At 36.9% G+C, this 20882-nt stretch overlaps 1 protein-coding gene, 1 long non-coding RNA gene and 1 other non-coding gene across 3 annotated transcripts in view; 2 read left to right on the forward strand and 1 right to left on the reverse strand.

The window, feature by feature from the left end:
- Nrx-1 (neurexin 1) overlaps nt 1-20882 on the forward strand; it is a 600022-nt gene that overhangs the window by 569960 nt on the left and 9180 nt on the right. Inside the window, exons 23-26 of the mRNA XM_033349833.2 lie at nt 4614-4855; nt 6598-6721; nt 11200-11370; nt 18832-18991. Coding sequence (XP_033205724.2) covers nt 4614-4855; nt 6598-6721; nt 11200-11370; nt 18832-18991 — 697 coding nt within the window. The remainder of the gene's footprint in view (nt 1-4613; nt 4856-6597; nt 6722-11199; nt 11371-18831; nt 18992-20882) is intronic.
- Nucleotides 4426-7526, reverse strand: LOC117166130 (uncharacterized). Its single transcript, XR_013060594.1, has 4 exons — nt 6932-7526; nt 6547-6810; nt 4997-5377; nt 4426-4924 (listed from the first exon to the last, which is right to left on the reverse strand). It is a non-coding gene; the product is annotated as an uncharacterized LOC117166130 (long non-coding RNA).
- LOC117166145 (U6atac minor spliceosomal RNA) lies at nt 7388-7493 on the forward strand. Its single transcript, XR_004466194.1, has one exon. It is a non-coding gene; the product is annotated as a U6atac minor spliceosomal RNA (small nuclear RNA).

Below are 20882 nucleotides of genomic sequence, written 5' to 3' on the forward strand. Positions count from 1 at the left end.
GGTAATAATATTTGTAGCGTATAACCGCATATATAAATTGTTTGTACAATGGAGATTTATAGTTTACAAATTATGCTCTTGGAAAATATATAATTTAGAAATTATTTTATCGTAATGCTCGAATAGAACGTAATAATTCTAATTGTATCAATAAAATGAATTATCAAGGTGAATGTCAATATATTACAAGAATCAAATATTTATGCAATTATGATATTTATGCAATTTAATGTGTCCAAAAATATAACTAAACAACTCACATTCGTAGCATCTAACTACGTTCCAAATAATTACACAAATATTAAAGTAATAACGCGAGTACGTATCTTACGTTGAATATTCTGCATTATTTTTACACCTTCGAATTTCTCATCTATACATAAATAAAATCTGCGATCCACTCAAAACACTGTATTTAAAGAAACTGAAGAAAAAGACTCAAGTGGAAGACTCACGAGTCGTTTCCTATTGGTCGACGAGGATTTGGAGGGGTCATGGATTCCGACGAACGAGGTCTGGTTGCCTAAAATCTCACGATTAAGTCGGACAGGGAACCCGAACTCACTCACGAACCTTCTGCTCTCCTAATAAAGTGATACAGTTTATTGGACTTCTTCAAATCGGAATGCGGTGTGAGTGACACGATTATCTTCTTCGGGGAAGCATCTGTCGCTCCACCAACTTCTTCTTGTCATTGTTATTGACAAAAAGTCATTGAGGAAGCCGAGTATAGTATTGACGATATACTTGCGAGACGCGTGCTGGCACGTGCGTTCCTTTCTATGTATCTCTATATATACGTATATATGTGTGTGTTACTTAGGCTGAGACCAACCAACTGTATTTTTATACTACACTGATAGACTCACTATGCTTGGTCGGCAAGTGCCAGCCGAGTGGGCAGAAAAAATGTGTCGCAGAACTAGAGTCGAGTTCCGCGTGAGTCACTCAGAGAACACCTCTTCAGTTTAGCTGACGCGTGCCTTTTTTTGTGTTTACATAGTAGCTCGTAAATGTGTTCGAACGTACATAGAAACTTTTTATACGAGTATATTAGGCGCGTAAAAAGGTTGTTGAAATTTCGTCGACGCCAGGAAAGTCTCCTTTTGTATGTCAGTTTAACGCTCTGGCGAATATTATTCCGGTGTATATAGATATGTTTGATAAAATGTACATTTTACAAGAATGGAAAAAGAACTGGCGGAAGTTTCAATGATATACTAAATATAAGTCAGAATACAAGCGTGCTGCCATAAACACAGTATAATGTCCGCTTTATCTGACGTACAGTGGATATGAAGTCACAGTATAGTATAGTAATGACGTCAACTCGATTGACGTCACGTTATAAAAGATCCACGAGAAGCTTGGAATTCACTTAATCGCAATACGCATCGGTTATACGTACAAAATGCCAGATCGAAACGTTTCCATCTCTTATTTGAAAGCTTCCTAATTTACCAGCTGCGAATAGCTAGCGAAAGCTATATTTTAATAAGACAAAGATTGCCCATGTAATAATTTATATATAGGCACTGTTCACGATGACAAAAGAATTAGAATAATTCTGCAGATGATAATAGAAGCTGTCGACGATTTAGGCGATATTTAAAAATGAAATAATTTTAAAGAAATCGTCTACGTGAAACTTTTCTAATTCGCGTGCATAATTAGTTACACTAAATGTAAATAAATTAGCATCAGCTGCGAAGTATAATTACATAAATACTGTCAACATCGCGGATCATTACAGATGAGGATAGATCAGCAAGAGAAATTGGAAAAAGAATATGTAATTTGTTATAAATTATTTAGATGATCTCATAAATTATTTATCTGTTAGCTTCACCAATGAATTAAATCAATATTAACCAAAATCGACATTATCCACGGAACCAACTATCGTCAATCGCAAATATATCACGCAAACAATGTTTCAAATTTATCGTTCGCACGCGCCTTATATCCAAAGGGTACAACCAAGTACCTACTTTATATTTGAATACATCGAGCGTCAAATATCATTGAAAATCATTTCCTACCCCCCGCCCGCCAAAAGGACGTCTCCACTCTTAACTAAAATATTTCCAATTGATATAAAGAAGCATACAGAAGCAAAAAGGCGAGCGGAAGGGCAGGACAGTCGAAGAGGCCATTGCCGCACTGCCTAAAACGGCACCAGAGTGATCCTCTTGGCAGATTCTGCGACCCTGGTAAGGCTGTCAGCCAGGCTCATTTTTTCTCGGGACAGCCGAAAATTATTATCCATAGTCGAAGGATAATGGCCCTCGATGTCCTCCAGCTGAGCAAGCTCGATGGCGAGAAAGCTCGCTCGGTTTGTTGCTTTCCTATTACAAAGTGGTATTTAACTCGCCTATGGCTGATCACGTGGGTGAAGCTACTCGAACGTGTCCGATCGCGTGCCAAGTCCTCGGTTTCTAGTCGCCTAATAAAAAAATAGCCGCATTATCGATCTTCTGCCGATTGACTTTATCGTCACGGTTCGAGGTTGACGAGCGTGGGGACCTCTGAGACGACTATGCTGGCCTGATCCGTGTCTCCTGTTAATATACATATCTGAGATGAACGTACGAATTCGCTTCGCTTGTGAGCGAAACCGTCAGTCAGCCACCTGCTGGTCGAAAATTGTCTCGGATGAAATTTCATCCGACACGAATTTCGTTGCAACGTTATCGCCTCGTTAACGACACCGTCGCAGTGCTGTTTACAATTTCGTTGCTTTCCGCCTAATGGGATTTACGAAACGTCCTTAAGAAGGACGTAAGTCATATTGTTGAGTCATATTTTTTATAAGCGGGCAATTTTTCACTTCATTAGGATATTTTGAGGTGATTAGGCTAATTACGTGTTCTTGCTTCAACACCAATGTATTTTATTTATGGTTCTTGAGTTGGGTAGGTATTTCTGTCAGCCTTCTGAACCAAAGTATTTACAACCATAACATTAATTATTAATTGGTTCTATATAAGATATATTGACGTCATGTCATCTATCTTTGCAAAGCTCGTATTTTTCGCTCTATCGAATCAATTGCAATTATATTTTATTCAAATAATTGTATTTATTCATAGCCAGCGAGTAGCGTAGAAATTAGAAAAATCAATAAAAATCGATTCATACTGAACGTTCAAAAAAGAAGAAGGCTTCCAATAAGGTGGATAAGAAACAACTAGGGTGAAATTTCGCTCGTGGTAACATGACATCCTTTAAAAATGCCAATTTGTAGTTCTTTTTATCACATATGTTTGAAACCTCGAACTTCCATTTCTGCTAACATGAATATATTTATATGTATACATATATATATATATATAGATAGATAGACGGATTACACTGTCAGCCTCGTCGTAGACAGGTTTCTAACTTGCGTAATAGAATCTATCACGGAAGCTATTCTTATCATAAATCTGCCGCCGATAGTGGAAGCAGCGTGTGTGTCGTCTTCGAAGGACGAATCGAACCCTAAAGAGTTGCACACGTGACATGTTAGCCTGTTCTTAAAACCAACCAAATTTAGACCGTTCAAAGGGAAAGGTCTGGAAGCAAACCCTGGCGAAAGAGTAGGGGATACGAGAAGATCGCCTCCATCTAATTTTAATTATAAGACACGCTATTTGACCAAGTGGACAAGTCAATAGTCCATGCCAGACTCAGAGGCTTCTGTTCGCCTGATAAGTGGTCAAACGAAAACATTTGTCAGCCAATGAAACGGAATAAATTATCCCTTTGGTACTCACCAGCGCGTACAAAGTAGCATTTTCCTTTCTTTTTTTTTTTTATTTTTTTTTCGAGGAGGGGGTCATATGTTATACTTTGTTATCACTTCGCAGAGTGGTAATTAAATATGTTAATGGTAATTTAATATCGTTTCGAGGGGTAATCGGATAATTTCGAGAAGTTAAGTTGATTTTAACCGAGAGATTGTGTGTAGTTTATTTAACGGTGATAAACATTTCATAATTTTAGCTGTAACTCGCTTGATAATTTTGTTACTGCAAAATAATTTCCCCATGGAAATGGAAAATGCCTCGTTTTACTGTGTACGATTTTAACGAATATAAAGTATCGTTAAGTAATAACAACCTATGAAATTTTTTCGAAAATTATTTTTATATCTATATATATAATACAAAATTTCAAGCGTAATAACATAATTCATTTCATATTACACCCATTAAATTGAATATTAAACATTGCGAATTGTAAACTACAAATTGTAAAATCCTGTTCTGCGTTGTATACTTAACTGTGCTATCGTATACGATATTATAATTAAACCGCGTATAGTATGGAAAATTTGCAGATGCAAAAATACACAGAAAGCGCCTAATAATCGCGAAATATGGGAAATAAGCCACTGTCTAGAATATCTAACAGGTGTATAAGATACTAACGATAGGTAAAGCAATTTTCTACCTAAATTCTATATTTTTCATTACATCGATACAAATACGAATATGCATGAATATCATCGGTCTAATTACAACTGTTTGTGCTTAGATACCATTTACGCGTAACGACTAACCAATCGAGGGAAATTGAATCGTTAATTGAAAGGGCCATTCTCTGACAATATTTACTGTCGCTCGCAGGTCGCCAATTGACGGTGTTCAATAGTCAATCGACTATTCAAGTTGGTGGTCGATGGAATCGCAACAAAGGCAGAGTAGAGAGGTCGTTCTTGGGCATAATCGCCGGTCTGGTCGTAAATGGCGCTCGAATTTTGGAACTCGCTGCGGCGAAGGATGGAAGAATTATCACCAGAGGAGATGTTCAGTTATTACCTCCAGGAAGTCTGCTGGACCGTGCTGCTCCGTTGCAGAGGATGCAACAGGTAATCAAATTTCCAACGATATTTTACGCAGTCGTTGGTCAGGGAAATTATGCACATGATGATGGATGCCTGGAAAATTAAACGTAGAGAAATGGCATATAGAAAAATTAGAAAAATGCAGAGGATAATATAGTTGCTCACCTGATTTATAGTTACTTGTTTCTAACAAATTTGACGAAGATTTGTTTGGTTATTTAATTCAGTTGTTGTACTATCTTCTATTAATTTCGAGTCTTGCGATTTTCGTTAAAAGGATTACGTAAAGTATCGTAAACGACGATTATGTTTTACACGGAAAGATATTCTGCTTTCGAATTTTGTTTATGTCTTTTAACTAGGTATTATTCACTGATAAATCATTCGCTAGCAGTGTTATATATAGATATTGTCGTGCGTTTATAGCGCGTTCATCAGTACGTTATATAATCGTAATTAATGATCTGTAACATCAGTTTGTGTAAATCGTTGCGAAGTCCTGGGCTTAATTACGCTTACGAAGTGTTTACTCGTAATAACCGAATCCTATATTAGATGTATGAATATTAGAATATAGATATGGATAATAGAAATTGGTGATTCATAAAAATCTCTCTCTAGCAACGTACATAACTTTTACCGTGTGCTTTAATAAATATGAATATCACATTGAAGATAATGATTCCACGTGTTCTAGTAAAATTAAACTGCCTTAAATTTCCAAAGTGAAACTGTATTTTACCTAATACTTTTAATAATCATATTGTTAAAAATATTTAATTACCTAAAATATTAATAGCCTAACCCAGACCCTAATGCTTGTAATAATAATATTGTTAAAAATATTTAATTAGCTGAAATATTAATAGCTTAGCCCTGACCCTAATACTTCTAATAATAATATTATTATTAAGACTATTATTAAAAGTATTATTATTACTCTTACTAATATTATTATATGTTATTTAATAATAATTTTACATACTAGTTATATACTATTGAATAATAAAATAATAATAAAATAGTAAATAAAAGTAAAAGTAACTATTACTTAACAATAATATTATTATTAAGACTATTATTAAAAGTATTATTATTACTCTTACTAATATTATTATATATTATTTAATAATAATTTTATATACTATCTATATACCATTTAATAATAAAATAATAATAAAATAGTAAGTAATTGGTAAAAGTAACTATTATTTAACAATAATATTATTATTAAGACTATTATTAAAAGTATTATTATTACCTTTACTAATATTATTATATGTTATTTAATAATAATTTTATATACTATCTATATACCATTTAATAATAAAATAATAATAAAATAGTAAGTAATTGGTAAAAGTAACTATTATTTAACAATAATATTATTATTAAGACTATTATTAAAAGTATTATTATTATCTTTACTAATATTATTATATATTATTTAATAATAATTTTATATACTATTTATGTACTATTTAATAATAGTATTAATAATAATACTATTATTAAATAATATACAATAGCATTAGTAAAAGTAATTAGTAAAAGTAACTATTATTTAATAATAATATCATTATTAGTACTATTATTAAAGGTATTAGATATTTACAAATTGTTATCGATTATTCAACAAAAATTACGTAATTTACTTAATATTTTCTTCCTTCATATTAGCAGAAACAACGGTCCAACGCTCGAACGGAATATACCTTTTTACTCAGTACGACGCAATAAATTTTCATATCTCTTTTCCACCGCAGACGCCGGCGTCCGGTTTCCCAGGCGTCATGGACGACCTCATATTTTCCGGTGCCGGAAGTGGTTGCGCCGCCGACGACGAAGACGAAGAATGCACGCCAATCTACGAGCCTGGTTCCGGTAAGTGTAAGTAACATTTCCAAAGGCCGTAAGTAATTCCTTCTGCACGCCTGCTCGCGGAGGAATTTCTTCTACGCGCCTAACTCCTCCTCTATCTACCACATATTCAGATTTTATATATATATGTGCGTGCACGTTACACCAACTTCTGCTGCAACACGTATGACAAAGTTAATCGCACGATATTTTCTGTTTTGAGAGAGAACAATTACTCACTGGGAATTGCCAGTCACGCGTCCACAAATCGATCTGCTCGACGAGACAATCTCACCTAGCCATCCGATCATCTGGTCATCTGGTCCAATCGCATGTACATTTGCAAAATAATTTCCATCTCGATGTTATTGCTAGTCGCAGAAAGTTGCACCAGCTATTCCGAGAAATTGAGAAAGAACATAATTTCGCATGTGTGAACTGAAAATTAAAGCTGAATAGCCAAGTATACATATAGACATATAGTGTATACATATAGATATAACTAATTTTTCATACACGACGAACGAACTCGAACGTTACATCGTTCGATCGGTTGTATCGTGGCGAGTAAGAAACGTCCTCACAGCTTTTCGATTCGATCCCTCGTTTTCGAGCTATTCACGAAAAATTGCTTTCTCGCTAGTGGTCGTTTGGCCGCTACGTTACTATATAAGAACGCAACAGACGACATCTAGCGTGTAGTATGAAAGGAGAGACGTTTAGCACTCCCCTAGACAAGGATGGAACACATATAAATGGTAAGGCACAGGTCGCCTTTCGGTGGCTCTTACCAGATTTTTTTTTCATTAATTGCAACGCGATACGACTAATTGTTCGACGTAAATTGAAAATGAGATTCGATGAGAAAAACGAGGAAGCTTAGATCGAAACGGAATTGAAATATAACGTTGGAAATTTGGTTTTGGTATCTCTTCTGTTCGACGATATTATTTATGAAAGTGCTATCGATCGTAGTTGGCAGATTTTTCGACAAATACGTTTTGCAAAGCAATTTATTTAAAATAGAAATGAAGAAATGAAATCGACGGAGGGACAATATTTTGACAGAGTTCGGCAACTACGGAATCTCTGTTATCTAATATATTATTTATGAAAATGTTATCGATTATAAATGTCGGGAATGAAATAAAAACATCGATGTGACAAGCCGAGATGATAGGAATATTTCGTTATTTGTTTCATCGATGATCGTTTTCGCACTTGTTTATTTTTTCAAATACTGTGATCATTTATAGAAATCAATCATTTCGAAAGCGCAGAACTCTCGTCATATAAATTTATCGTTCTTGTTCCGAATGAATAATACTGATAAATTACTTGAAATATAAAATACACGACATTTTATCATAAACAGCGATGCTGTGCAAATGCAATTTCCACCGGCCCTCTCAACATCACGTACATCGACGTAACATTTCGTTAAATAATCTAACTGTCATTTTCAGTTATCCCGTCATTACGAATGGAAAAGAAACGTGCATTAAATCTGCCCATCGCTTAAACCCTCGATCAAACACGATTTATAATTATCTCGAGACAGACCTAATTATTTCAAACGTCGATTATACGTACATTCGGAAATATGTTTGCAGAAAAATATCGATAAACGCTAATTACTTATGATGTATGCGTACAAACATTAGAATATGCTGCTGACAGCTTCTGCGGATTATTTTATCTCGTATGAACTTCCCAGATATGTTTTTCACGATTAATATGCTTCGTTGAATTAATTACACTGCGTTACGATAACTATATTCTTGGTAGTACTCGGTGGTAAATAGTCAAATGCTATTTCAAAATATATTGGGTTGACAATTAAGTGATTGCTGATCTTGTAATTACCACCTAATGTAAAAATCAGCAATCACTTAGTTGCCAACCAAATAGTCACCTCGATAGCAAATTCATATCACAAAATATCCTCATTAAGCGATAACTATATTCTTGGTAATACTCTGTGGTAAATAGCAAAATGCTATTTTAAAATATATTGGTTTGGTAACTAAGTGATTGCTGATTTTGTCATTAGGTGGTAATTACAAAATCAGCAATCACTTAGTTGCCAACAAAATAGTCACTTCGATAGCAAATTCATATCACAAAATATCCTCATTAAGCGATAACTATATTCTTAGTAATACTCAATGGTAAATAGCAAAATGCTATTTCAAAATATATTGGTTGGTAACTAAGTGATTGCTGATTTTGTCATTAGGTGGTAATTACAAAATCAGCAATCACTTAGTTGCCAACAAAATAGTCACTTCGATAGCAAATTCATATCACAAAATATCCTCATTAAGTGGAGAATCGCCTCGCATAATCATTCGAATGTACCATAACGCAAACGAAATTGGCGATGAATTTTTTCTAAGAAATCGATTGCGAAAATATCGTCGATGAGATATATATCTCTGTAGGTGAAAATAATAGCGGAATCGAAAGAGGCCAAACGAGAACACACACGCACGAATGGGTTCGCATATCGCATGGCATGCCACCTTTTCGTCTTCATGCTTGCCCGGTTGTATCTTCGATTCATTTGCATATTTAGGATCCCTGGCTGGCGCCCCTCCTTTCTCTTTCCTTCGTCGACCTCCTCGTCTTCTCTGGCAGCCGGCTCGGAAATCTTCTCCGGCTGACTAAAAACTGAATTAATACGATCCCTTTAATAAGTCGACGCGCACCGATCGTCACGATATTACGAAAGCAGCTAATAACAACTAACAGCTGGCGCCGAGTAATTTTAGAAGCGCGATATTTCCAGCGATAATACCGAGTCACCAAGTATTTAAAGCATTGTACCACAGAAGAACGCATTTTTCTTCCTTTTCTTCGTTCCTTTTTCTTTTTTTTTTTTTTTTTTTTATATGGTAAAAGTAGATTCAATAACAAGAATTGTAATATTTAATCTACTTTATTATCTTTTACCTGTGCGTTTTTCATTGTGCATTTTACCTGCAGTGTTTTTTCGTTTGTTAATGTGGCGCATTTTCGAGGAAGCTTCCCGCGGGAAATTTTAAGCAATTCGAATTTACACGCATACGAGCGCGGTATAGTTTAAGGGGTTTTAACTGAGAAAATTTCGCAAAGGTATCGACACAACGTTATGAAACATAATACAAATGTAATGTAGAAATTCGTCAATGATTAAATACAATACGATATGCGTTAATAATGACGATACGTGAAACAATGTATTTCTGGAAATAGACAGAACGTTTCTAGAAATTGTACAATTGAACGAAAGGTTGAAAAGATAATTTCGAATGCACGAGATGAAACATATTCCTGCTGATAATCCTTAGACGTAGATTTCTGCTTTCAGAATAAACATCTTTATTATTTCACCGCGGTATTTGATAATAGTCTAATAATCCACTTGACAAAATACCATTTCTCTGTTTATTTTCTCGAGGCAGATCGAGTCCGCCTGTAATTAATGACTAACGTAACACAGCTTAAAGGTTAAAGCTATTTAGGGCCACGGTTATAAAACTTACCCTCACACTTGGTCTAAATTTAGAATTAAACGAAACGTCGATAAACATTTTTACGAGGACGGAAATTTTCCTCCATGTTTTCATTTTCCATATAAATATACTCTGGTTTTTAACATATTTTCTAGTGTCGGTAGATTACGATAATATTCCATGAAATTAGAAACTACGCTTTCCTTCCAAAGCGATGCATAGTGTAAACCTGGAAACACAGTGAGTTGGAATATTCCAAAAAATATAGTCGAAATACTAAATGAATTATGCGTATGAATTATACGATTTAGAGATTGCAATTACGTCTTCTGCCTGAAATAATAAACAGCGTGAACGCGCAAGTATGAAGAAAGGAAATGTTAAAATAAACCAGACCAAAGCGCCATACGAATCAACTATAGCTCACGATTACTCGTAACTCGATATTCACATCATCGTTATATCTTTTGCTGCAACAATAGCGCGAATTACGTCAATTACACCCGTTCCAATTGTACCCTCGACCATTCGATCGTCCGATCCAATCGTCTCTCGAATCTTGAAGAAGAATAAAAAAAAAAAGAAAAACCTCTCCACTCACAGGTTTGATACAACCGATATCCCGATCGCCGGGTTAATAATATCATTATTCCCACTCGGAGCCCGTCGATGCCTGTCATCCATCGAGCCAGGATCAGCGCGCGTAGCCCGGAATGATATGGTTGAAAATGAAAAACCGACCACGTTCCCGTGGCAACCGAATTGAAAGCTGAAACGAGCCTGATATCGGCCAACAAAATTCCCCAATCAAATACGCATTCTATCTCCATTATCGGCCCTTTCCCTGCGCCACCGCCGCCAGCCGGGTAACCGCATTTTCGTTTTCCGTTACACCGATGACGCAAACCGTGGCGAGAACCACGCAATCGTACGGAAATTATGCGAGCGTCGCATGCCATCCTACGCAATTTCAATAATCGTTAACCCCACTTTCTCTCTCCTTCTTCACAGACGACATAATAACGCCCGTCTACGTCGCGCCAACGAGGTCGCCGACGACGTTCAGGCCGAAGCATCACAAGGAGGACCTTCAGCGTCCGTCGTGCGACGACGAGGAGGACTGCGAGGAAGGCTCCGGGGAACCCGTCACCACCGAGGAGATCTTCGTCACGTCCGCCACTGGTCCGTTTCATTTCCTTCTGTATTTTCTTTTTGTCGGTTTCGTGCGATTTTCTTACGTTTACTTTGATCGTATTTTACTCGTGAGCTTGCAGCTATGGCCTGGTGATCGTTAACCAAAGGTATTAATCCGACTAAACATTCGTTAAACGTTCCTGTCTACGTGGCAGAATGACCAACGACCATACCAGCGGTGGATTAACACTTTGACTGCCACGCCGAAAACACGTGTTTCGCTCAGGAAGCCACGGAAGTATTTTCATTGTTCATATAATGGCAAAATAATAATAAATCGACGATGTTCGAGCTGGCGAATAAATCGGTGCACCGTTCAGGATGGCAGCTAAGTCGGTGCATCGTTCAGGATGGCAGCTAAGTGAGTGCGGGTGGTTCTTCAAACGTTCGAAGATCTTTAGACGCTGATCAGATATTTTTAATAGCTTCGATTATTTCGTTTCAGACAAATTCCGTAGACTTGTCGTTCATTCGCTACAAGCTTCTGCCACGGTGCTATTTCCTATCGGATGTGACACGATCGATCGTCATCTTCGCATTGCAAACGTTGCATAATCGTTGGACATCCTTCTCGAACAAGGAAGCATATGTGAAATTCATACGACCAGTTCTTACGACTCTTTAATGCTTCTTATCAAACCTTTCTGATAAGGCTCTTATTACGCAAAAATCTTCCCTCCTATGTACTCGCCCCGAGCTTTCACCTCTGCAGGAATTTCGCCCGATTTTTCTCTTTCTTTTCTCTGTTTTCTTTTTCTCTCTTCTTTTTTAGTTTCCCTATTGTTTGTTGCTTTTCGGAACACTTGATTTGCCTATACTCACAACGAACCATACTATCCCAGGTATTGATCCTCCGCGCATAGTTTCCTCTCGTTCACTTGCTAGTATGCGCTACGTGCTCATGCAGGCGGAGTATTTCCAAGACTCGTGTGGTTTTCCGAGGCTCGACGCGCCGGAAATTCGTCTGATGGTCTTTTTCAAGAGCCACGGTTTTCGTATTCCGTTCGCAATGGCTTTACAGAGCATCGTTGATGAAAGAGACTTCTTGTTTAGAGAATGCTCGAGAGGAGTTTCCATTAATGCGTATCTAGTTGGAGAAACATTTCCTGCGCACGATTCTGTCACTCGACCCAAGTACTCCTTTTCTATTACTGTCGTTACATCTCTGCATCGTTCGACGATGCTTCTTTTCTTCTTTTGCTTCCCACTCCTCGTCTCTTTCTAATTCCGCCAGTTCAAAGACGGTTCGAGCATCATTTACGAAGCTGTTGTTGATAATCTCTTCGAGCTTCTCTCGTCTGCAGAAATAGAGCCGCGATTTTTTTCATGTTAGAAACGATCTCTCTTGCTTTATGCAGGTCGAGGTGGAGTACGCGTAATTAAAAACTAAAGGAAAGAATAGAAAACAATTGCTTTTAGTCGATTCTAGTAGAACGATATGAAAATATCAGACGATTAAAGACGCGCCTTTCTGTACAAGATATTTTAGCAAGCGTTGTATTCTTCGTATCTTCGTATCATCTAGAATTCATTAAGGTGAAACAATAGATTCCACGAACGTCGAAAATCAACTATTATGTGTACAAATATCGACAACGAAAGTTGCCCGCCGAACAACGTCGAGGATCGCGCGCGATGAAGAACGGTCGATGAAAATCGCAAGCAGCCTCCGGTGACGTTCCTCTGCACGCACCACCGCATTAATATTTATTGCTAGCCAGGTAGAATTCGCTGTGGAATCGTCTACCTTCCTTTACGCTCTTCGTAATCGAAGCAAATCGAGTTCGTCGAGCTTTGAAACCATTAACGTGAATAAATGAGAAAAAGTGGGAAAAGAAGCTAACGAAACAGAAAGAAAAGAAAGAAAAGAAATGGAAAAATGGTAGAAGAAGATCGAGGCACGCATGGAAACTCGTTATGGAAATACTTGGCCCGTGGGCGTCCTCTTCATCTGCATATCCCTCAACTTGATGCGGCGAAAGCTCCGCCAATCCCCACTGCCACTGGTTAAGTTGACCGTCACGAAAATAGCACTCCCCCGTTCGACGAGATCGTTGATGCGACTTCTTTTCAGTACGCCGCTCTTCATCGCGGAATAGGAAGCTCCTCTTCATCGCTCGCTCGCCGCTCGTTTATCACGGTTAAGGCAATTTCGCGTCCAACGTCGAGCAAAACGCTCGCAACAACCTTCGTGAAGTTCGTTTCTCCATTTTACTATTCCATTTTATCGTCTTATTGTTCATTTTTATTCACCCGATTCACCTTCGACGAAATCCTGATTCGGCTACTTTATCACGCGATCGAAGCTCCGCTGCAACGTAGCTTCAGCAAGTTTGACTAGTCTCGTTGAAGTAATTGTATCGCGTAGGGAAAAATTGTAGTGTAATTTGGTCGAATGGTAGCTGCCGATCGATGGTTTTATGGGCTTCTGCTTCAGATGAACACGACATCGTGTTTCATCTAGCGAGAAAGTTTCGACAGCCTTGTTGCAGTAATTGTATCATACCATGTATGCAGAAATAGTAAAGTAACTTGGTTGGATAATACCTTTCGACCGATGGTTTCATGGTTTCTTGTTTTATCTAAATTCTTTCATCCAAAATCCATATTGTTTCATCTAAAATCGATGTCGTACAATTTTTTGAGGAAGTTTGAAAGTCTTCTAAGAGTAAGTGTATTATACCCTGTATGGGAAAATAGTAGCGTAAAGTAATTTGGTTGGATAGTAGCTTTCGACCGATGGTTTCATGGTTTCTTGTTTTATCTAAATTGTTTCGTCTAAAATCGATGTTCTTTTCGATTTTTTGAGGAAGTTTGAAAGTCTTCTAGGAGTAATTGTATTATACCCTGTATGGGAAAATAGTAGCGTAAAGTAATTTGGTTGGATAGTAGCTTTCGACCGATGGTTTCATGGTTTCTTGTTTTATCTAAATTGTTTCGTCTAAAATCGATGTTCTTTTCGATTTTTTGAGGAAGTTTGAAAGTCTTCTAGGAGTAATTGTATTATACACTGTATGGGAAAATAGTAGCGTAAAGTAATTTGGTTGGATAGTAGCTTTCGACCGATGGTTTCATGGTTTCATGGTTTCTTGTTTTATCTAAATTGTTTCGTCTAAAATCGATGTTCTTTTCGATTTTTTGAGGAAGTTTGAAAGTCTTCTAGGAGTAATTGTATTATACTTTGTATGGGAAAATAGTAGCGTAAAGTAATTTGGTTGGATAGTAGCTTTGGACCGATGGTTTCATGGTTTCTTGTTTTATCTAAATTGTTTCATCTAAAATCGATGTTCTTTTCGATTTTTTGAGGAAGTTTGAAAGTCTTCTAGGAGTAATTGTATTATACCCTGTATGGGAAAATAGTAGCGTAAAGTAATTTGGTTGGATAGTAGCTTTCGACCGATGGTTTCATGGTTTCTTGTTTTATCTAAATTGTTTCATCTAAAATCGATGTTCTTTTCGATTTTTTGAGGAAGTTTGAAAGTCTTCTAGGAGTAATTGTATTATACCCTGTATGGGAAAATAGTAGCGTAAAGTAATTTGGTTGGATAGTAGCTTTCGACCGATGGTTTCATGGTTTCTTGTTTTATCTAAATTGTTTCGTCTAAAATCGATGTTCTTTTCGATTTTTTGAGGAAGTTTGAAAGTCTTCTAGGAGTAATTGTATTATACACTGTATGGGAAAATAGTAGCGTAAAGTAATTTGGTTGGATAGTAGCTTTCGACCGATGGTTTCATGGTTTCATGGTTTCTTGTTTTATCTAAATTGTTTCGTCTAAAATCGATGTTCTTTTCGATTTTTTGAGGAAGTTTGAAAGTCGTCTAGGAGTAATTGTACTATACTCTACATGGAAAAATAGTAGCGTAAAGTAACTTGGTTGAAGAGAGTAGCTTTCGACCGATAGTTTCATGGTTTCTTGTTTTATCTAAATTCATTCATCCAAAATCCATATTGTTTCATCTAAAATCGATGTCGTACAATTTTTTGAGGAAGTTTGAAAGTCTTCTAGGAGTAATTGTATTATACTTTGTATGGGAAAATAGTAGCGTAAAGTAATTTGGTTGGATAGTAGCTTTGGACCGATGGTTTCATGGTTTCTTGTTTTATCTAAATTGTTTCATCTAAAATCGATGTTCTTTTCGATTTTTTGAGGAAGTTTGAAAGTCTTCTAGGAGTAATTGTACTATACTCTACATGGAAAAATAGTAGCGTAAAGTAACTTGGTTGAAGAGAGTAGCTTTCGACCGATAGTTTCATGGTTTCTTGTTTTATCTAAATTCTTTCATCCAAAATCCATATTGTTTCATCTAAAATCGATGTTCTTTTCGATTTTTTGAGGAAGTTTGAAAGTCTTCTAGAAGTAATTGTACTATACTCTACATGGAAAAATAGTAGCGTAAAGTAACTTGGTTGAAGAGAGTAGTTTTCGACCGATAATTTCATGGTTTCTTGTTTTATCTAAATTCTTTCATCCAAAATCCATATTGTTTCATCTAAAATCGATGTCGTACAATTTTTTGAGGAAGTTTGAAAGTCTTCTAGGAGTAATTGTATTATACTTTGTATGAGAAAATGGTAGCGTAAAGTAATTTGGTTGGATAGTAGCTTTCGACCGATGGTTTCATGGTTTCTTGTTTTATCTAAATTGTTTCGTCTAAAATCGATGTTTTATTCGATTTTTTGAGGAAGTTTGAAAGTCTTCTAAAAGTAATTGTATCATACCATATATGAAAAAATAGTAGCGTAAAGTAATTTGGTTGGATAGTAGCTTTCGACCAATGGTTTTATGATTTCTTGTTTCATCTAAAGACGATATTGTTTCATTTAAAGTCGATATCTTTCGATGTTTTAAGGAAGTTTGAACAGTCTTGTTGAAGTAATTGTAAAGTAATTTGGTTGGACAACAGCTTTCGACCGATGGTTTTATGGTTTTTTCTTTCATCTGAAATCGATATCGTTTCATTTATCGAGAAAGTTTGGACAGTCCTGTTGTAGTAATTGTATTATTCTATCTATTGAGAAATAGTGGCGTAAAGTAATTTGGTTGGGTAATAGCTTTCGACCGATGGTTTTGTGGTTCCTTGTCTCATCTAAAGACCATATTGTTTCATTTAAAATCGATATCGTTCAATATTTTAAGGAATTTTGAAGTCTTGTTGAAGTAATTGTAAAGTAATTTGGTTGGATAACAGCTTTCGACCAATAGTTTCATAGTTTTTTCTTTCATATAAAGTACATATCGTTACACTTTCTCAAAAAGTTCGAACAGTCTTGTTGCAGTAATTATACCATACGTATAAAAAAATAGTAGCCTAAGGTAATCTGGTCGAATAAAGGTTCTCGATCGATGATTATTAATTTAATCTTCGTATCGTTACATCGTTGGAAGAAATTGAAAATTCTAGCTTTATTGAAACCCTGTCATATTATGTACAAACAAACCTGATAGTTTTCGAATATGATAGTCTTCTATTTAATCTTCAATTATCATAGGTATTTACAAGACTCTAAATTAGATTGCTTCATTGATAAAACCAATTAACATCTAACAGACGGTTGCGAGTTTGACGACGAAATTACTTTTTTCCACAACTATTCTCAGCGAGGTGTAATTTTTTAGGACAGCAGACGCTTCGATCGACGAATCCTAGTCGTCGGTTAACGAACCTACCCGGTAGACATATTGTAACTAGTTCAACGGCGAATCGATGGCGAACGTTGTAAAGCGAGCTTTCTGCCTCGCATGTTATGTTTCGTGTGTGCACCGACTTACAATTAGTCAAGGCTGTTTCTTTAACGATCATCGACCCCACGACCACGTCGTCGACTGACATTCCGATTCTAATCGTTTCGTATTCCTCCAGCGATAAAACGAATTCTGCTTCGAAACAAAAGCGAAGCTTTCTAAGAGAGTCTAAGTAGAGTCAGTGCAGTTCTTTTAGAAAAATAGATATTTCCAGTAAAACGAGTATCTTAAACGGAATATCGAAAACACGAAAAATGACAATGTTAGATATTTAGAGCATTTAAAAAGAAGCGAAACAACAAATTACTCGCGCCTCTTCGTTCTCTTCGCTTTCATGGATTCTGCAAGTATTCTCGTGAACTTCGTACCTCGTGAACTCTGCTGAACTTTCCACTGTCGGCAAAGCAAGGCGAGTTACCTCTAGTGTTATACAAAATTAACGCAAGTTGCTAGTTGCTCGACTCAGCTTAATCCAGCCACTTCATCATTAACCACTATCAAACCTACTTCAACCTCGGACGAACGTCAACCGGCCAACTTTTCTTCCTTTAACTCTGCTACGTGCTTTCCATCATCCGACGATCCCTTTAAATTTAGGCGTTTAAATTCAGGCGAACTATCAGACGCGTGATGTTTGTTGAGGATTAGCGGACGAAAGTGTCTCGCAGACTATAGCCAGACCAATTTCACCAGAACCAAATACGTTGCTGCGCGTGTATAGTTCTATGCATAATTGCTGCGATACATAAAATCTGTTTGCTTAAAACGTCGTATCTGGCATTTCTCCATCGGCCGAAACATTCTAAAACGCTGGAAATTTCTCGTGTATTTCCAGCTCTTAAACCGAGTCGTATCACCGTTACGAAATTCTGGCTGAATATTTTAATCCTATTGTTCTGACCGGGTTTCCATCCCAAATGAATATTCCATTTCGCTAGATATTATCACGGTACGAGTAGCTTGCAAATATAGCATTTTGCAATGCCACTCGTTACACGAATAAAATAAGAGACCTAAGAAAAGGATGTCGGAGGGAAGCGAAGAGCAGAGTTAAATGGAGCGAAGACAAACGTGGCAAAGAGTATAATATAAATCGTCAGCTTGGAAGTGACTGAAAAGAACAGGAGAACTATAGCCAGCTTCCAATCAATTCGTCGTAAAAATAGAAGCCGAAGATGAGGACCTAACGATCGTCGATTCTTCGCAAAACCGAGCCATATTCTTCGCCAATTACGAAACATAACGGTGAGGCTTGTAATTAAGACACATCGCCAGGCCGAGCTACAAGCACGAGGCACCCGGTGTCTGAAATTTCCCGGAATCTCTCAACCCGTTTTACGTAAACGTGTCTATAGTGGCGCGTTCGTCACGACGTTACGAAAGGGCAGGGCGAAAAAGGAAAGCAATTAACCGGTCGTAGAGCGGAGTTGTATGGAAACGCGTCGGTATGCGTGCGTGAATGATCGAACGGTTGTCCCTGGAAGCCAGGAAACACGAGTCCCAGAGCGCGGTTGGGTGCTCGCAACGTGGCTGCTGGCCACGCACGCGTGAATATCGCCGGCCTACGCACGCGTAAATATTGTCGGTAGCACGTTACTACCCCATCCCCCTGTTCGAGCCAATCGGATACACGTAATTGCAGCAGCCGGCTGACGCTTCCCTCTCTATCTCTGTCTGTGTTTCTCGTTTCCATATCCGAAAGCAGACTCGAGCTCGGTGGCGTACACGACGGGCCGCGAGTACACGACCAGCCACATCAGCACGCAAACGTCTCCAGGCTCGCCGTCGACATCGACCCGGGACATCGTCACCGACTCCGTCCAGTACAATGTGTCAACCACAGACCTCGAAACCAGCCACGTCAGGTGAGTTTGCCAGTTGCTCGCGAGGACAGCCGCGGCGACGTTGGAACCTCGCCGCCACACGAATTCCGCTAACTCGTCCGGGGTTCGTTGTGCGTGCACGTCTGTCTGCTGCGTTTCCGGCGACACGTCGGTTCCGGCGTCGTTGCTCCGCGCCAATTTTCAACCGTTTCCACCGCCATCGAAACGTATTCCATTTTTCTTCTGACTTTCGCTTTCGCTTTTCTTTCCTTTTGCTTCTTTCTTCCGCTTTTTTTGTTCTGCGCCAGCTGGATGCACACGGTGTACTTTCGTTGCTTGGTCAGAAGTTTGGAATCGCTACGGAGTTTCGTACGGGAGGTAGCGTCCTCCACGAGTTTGCAGAGATCGATCTGGGATTTTGGTTTCGATACCTAGGGGAGCTCTTTCGTTGGAAGTTGCTCGAAGCGAGAGAAACTGTAACTACGTGGATGTCTGTAGCGTTAATTTCGAATCGACGATGGAACTCGCGAAGTGATTCCGGCTTTCTGGTTTCTTTTCGTGCTAATGAAGAAGGTACTTCGGTTGCTTTAGAAGCGAGCTGCGAGTCACAGGTTTCCGATCGTTGCCACACGTTGCTCCGGGAAAATTGGAGAAACAATTCTCGGAAAGTCTTTTGTTAAAAATCTGTCGGGGCAAGGGAAATTATTGTCGTCGTCTATGTAATGTTTTCATTTCGAAAATAATAGAAGTGAGCAAAGCAATTCCAAAAAAATAATATAATAATTAAAAGTTTAATATATTATTAAAAAATATATATTTTCAATAAAATCAATTATTTTATAAATTAATTAAATTATTAAGAAACTATTATATTAATTGTAAAAAAATTTCGAAAATAATAGAAGTGAGCAAAGCAATTCCAAAAAAATAATATAATAATTAAAAGTTTAATATATTATTAAAAAATATATATTTTCAATAAAATCAATTATTTTATAAATTAATTAAATTATTAAGAAACTATTATATTAATTGTAAAAATATTTCGAAAATAATAGAAGTGAGCAAAGCAATTCCAAAAAAATAACATAATAATTAAAAGTTTAATATATTATTAAAAAATATATATTTTCAATAAAATCAATTATTTTGTAAATTAATTAAAATAATTAGGCAAACACATACAACCTCCTAATTAATAAATTAATTAAATTATTAAGAAACTATTATATTAATTGTAAAAAGATTTCGAAAATAATAGAAGTGAGCAAAGCAATTCCAAATTTCTCATGCTTCACTGGTATTTCACTGGCGATTAGATCGCTTCTCAGATTCTCAGCGTACTTTTTTATAATTATAACAGCTGCCTATATAGCGAGAAACATATCGACAAATTCTTTCAATTTGTACGTTTTATTTAACTATATGATTTTTGTAACGCCGTAAATTTATTTTACGATATTTCTTTAGTTACTTTCGCTGCGAAAACGATAGGAACGAAATGACAGATTTATTGAATTGGGAAAATTAGATATTGTATTATGTACGTTTTTCACGTCGGATTTATTTGACAGAAGTTTCGTCCAGAGATTGCGTTTTATTTTTTCGAAGGAAATGGAAAGACTTGCGAACTGTTCTCGCGCCAGGGAGCTTTTTTTTTTTTTAACCCGCTGTTAAACGACGTATATAACGTGGCTTAACGATCTAATAATAATACGTTGTTCCATATCAAAGGAATTGATTTTAGGGAAACGATAATAACGTGTTTATGAAGTAATCATGCAGAATATCTACATAATTATAATTATTCGGACATTAATTGTCACAGAGCTATGGAATATCTCGCGAAAGCGTTGGTCGATGGTTCAAGCGTTAAAAATATTTGCAATTTGTTTAAAAATGTTTGCAACTTTTAATGTATTTTGTATTTCCT

Source organism: Bombus vancouverensis, chromosome 17 (genome assembly GCF_051014615.1).
Source record: "Bombus vancouverensis nearcticus chromosome 17, iyBomVanc1_principal, whole genome shotgun sequence".
NCBI lineage: Eukaryota > Metazoa > Arthropoda > Insecta > Hymenoptera > Apidae > Bombus > Bombus vancouverensis.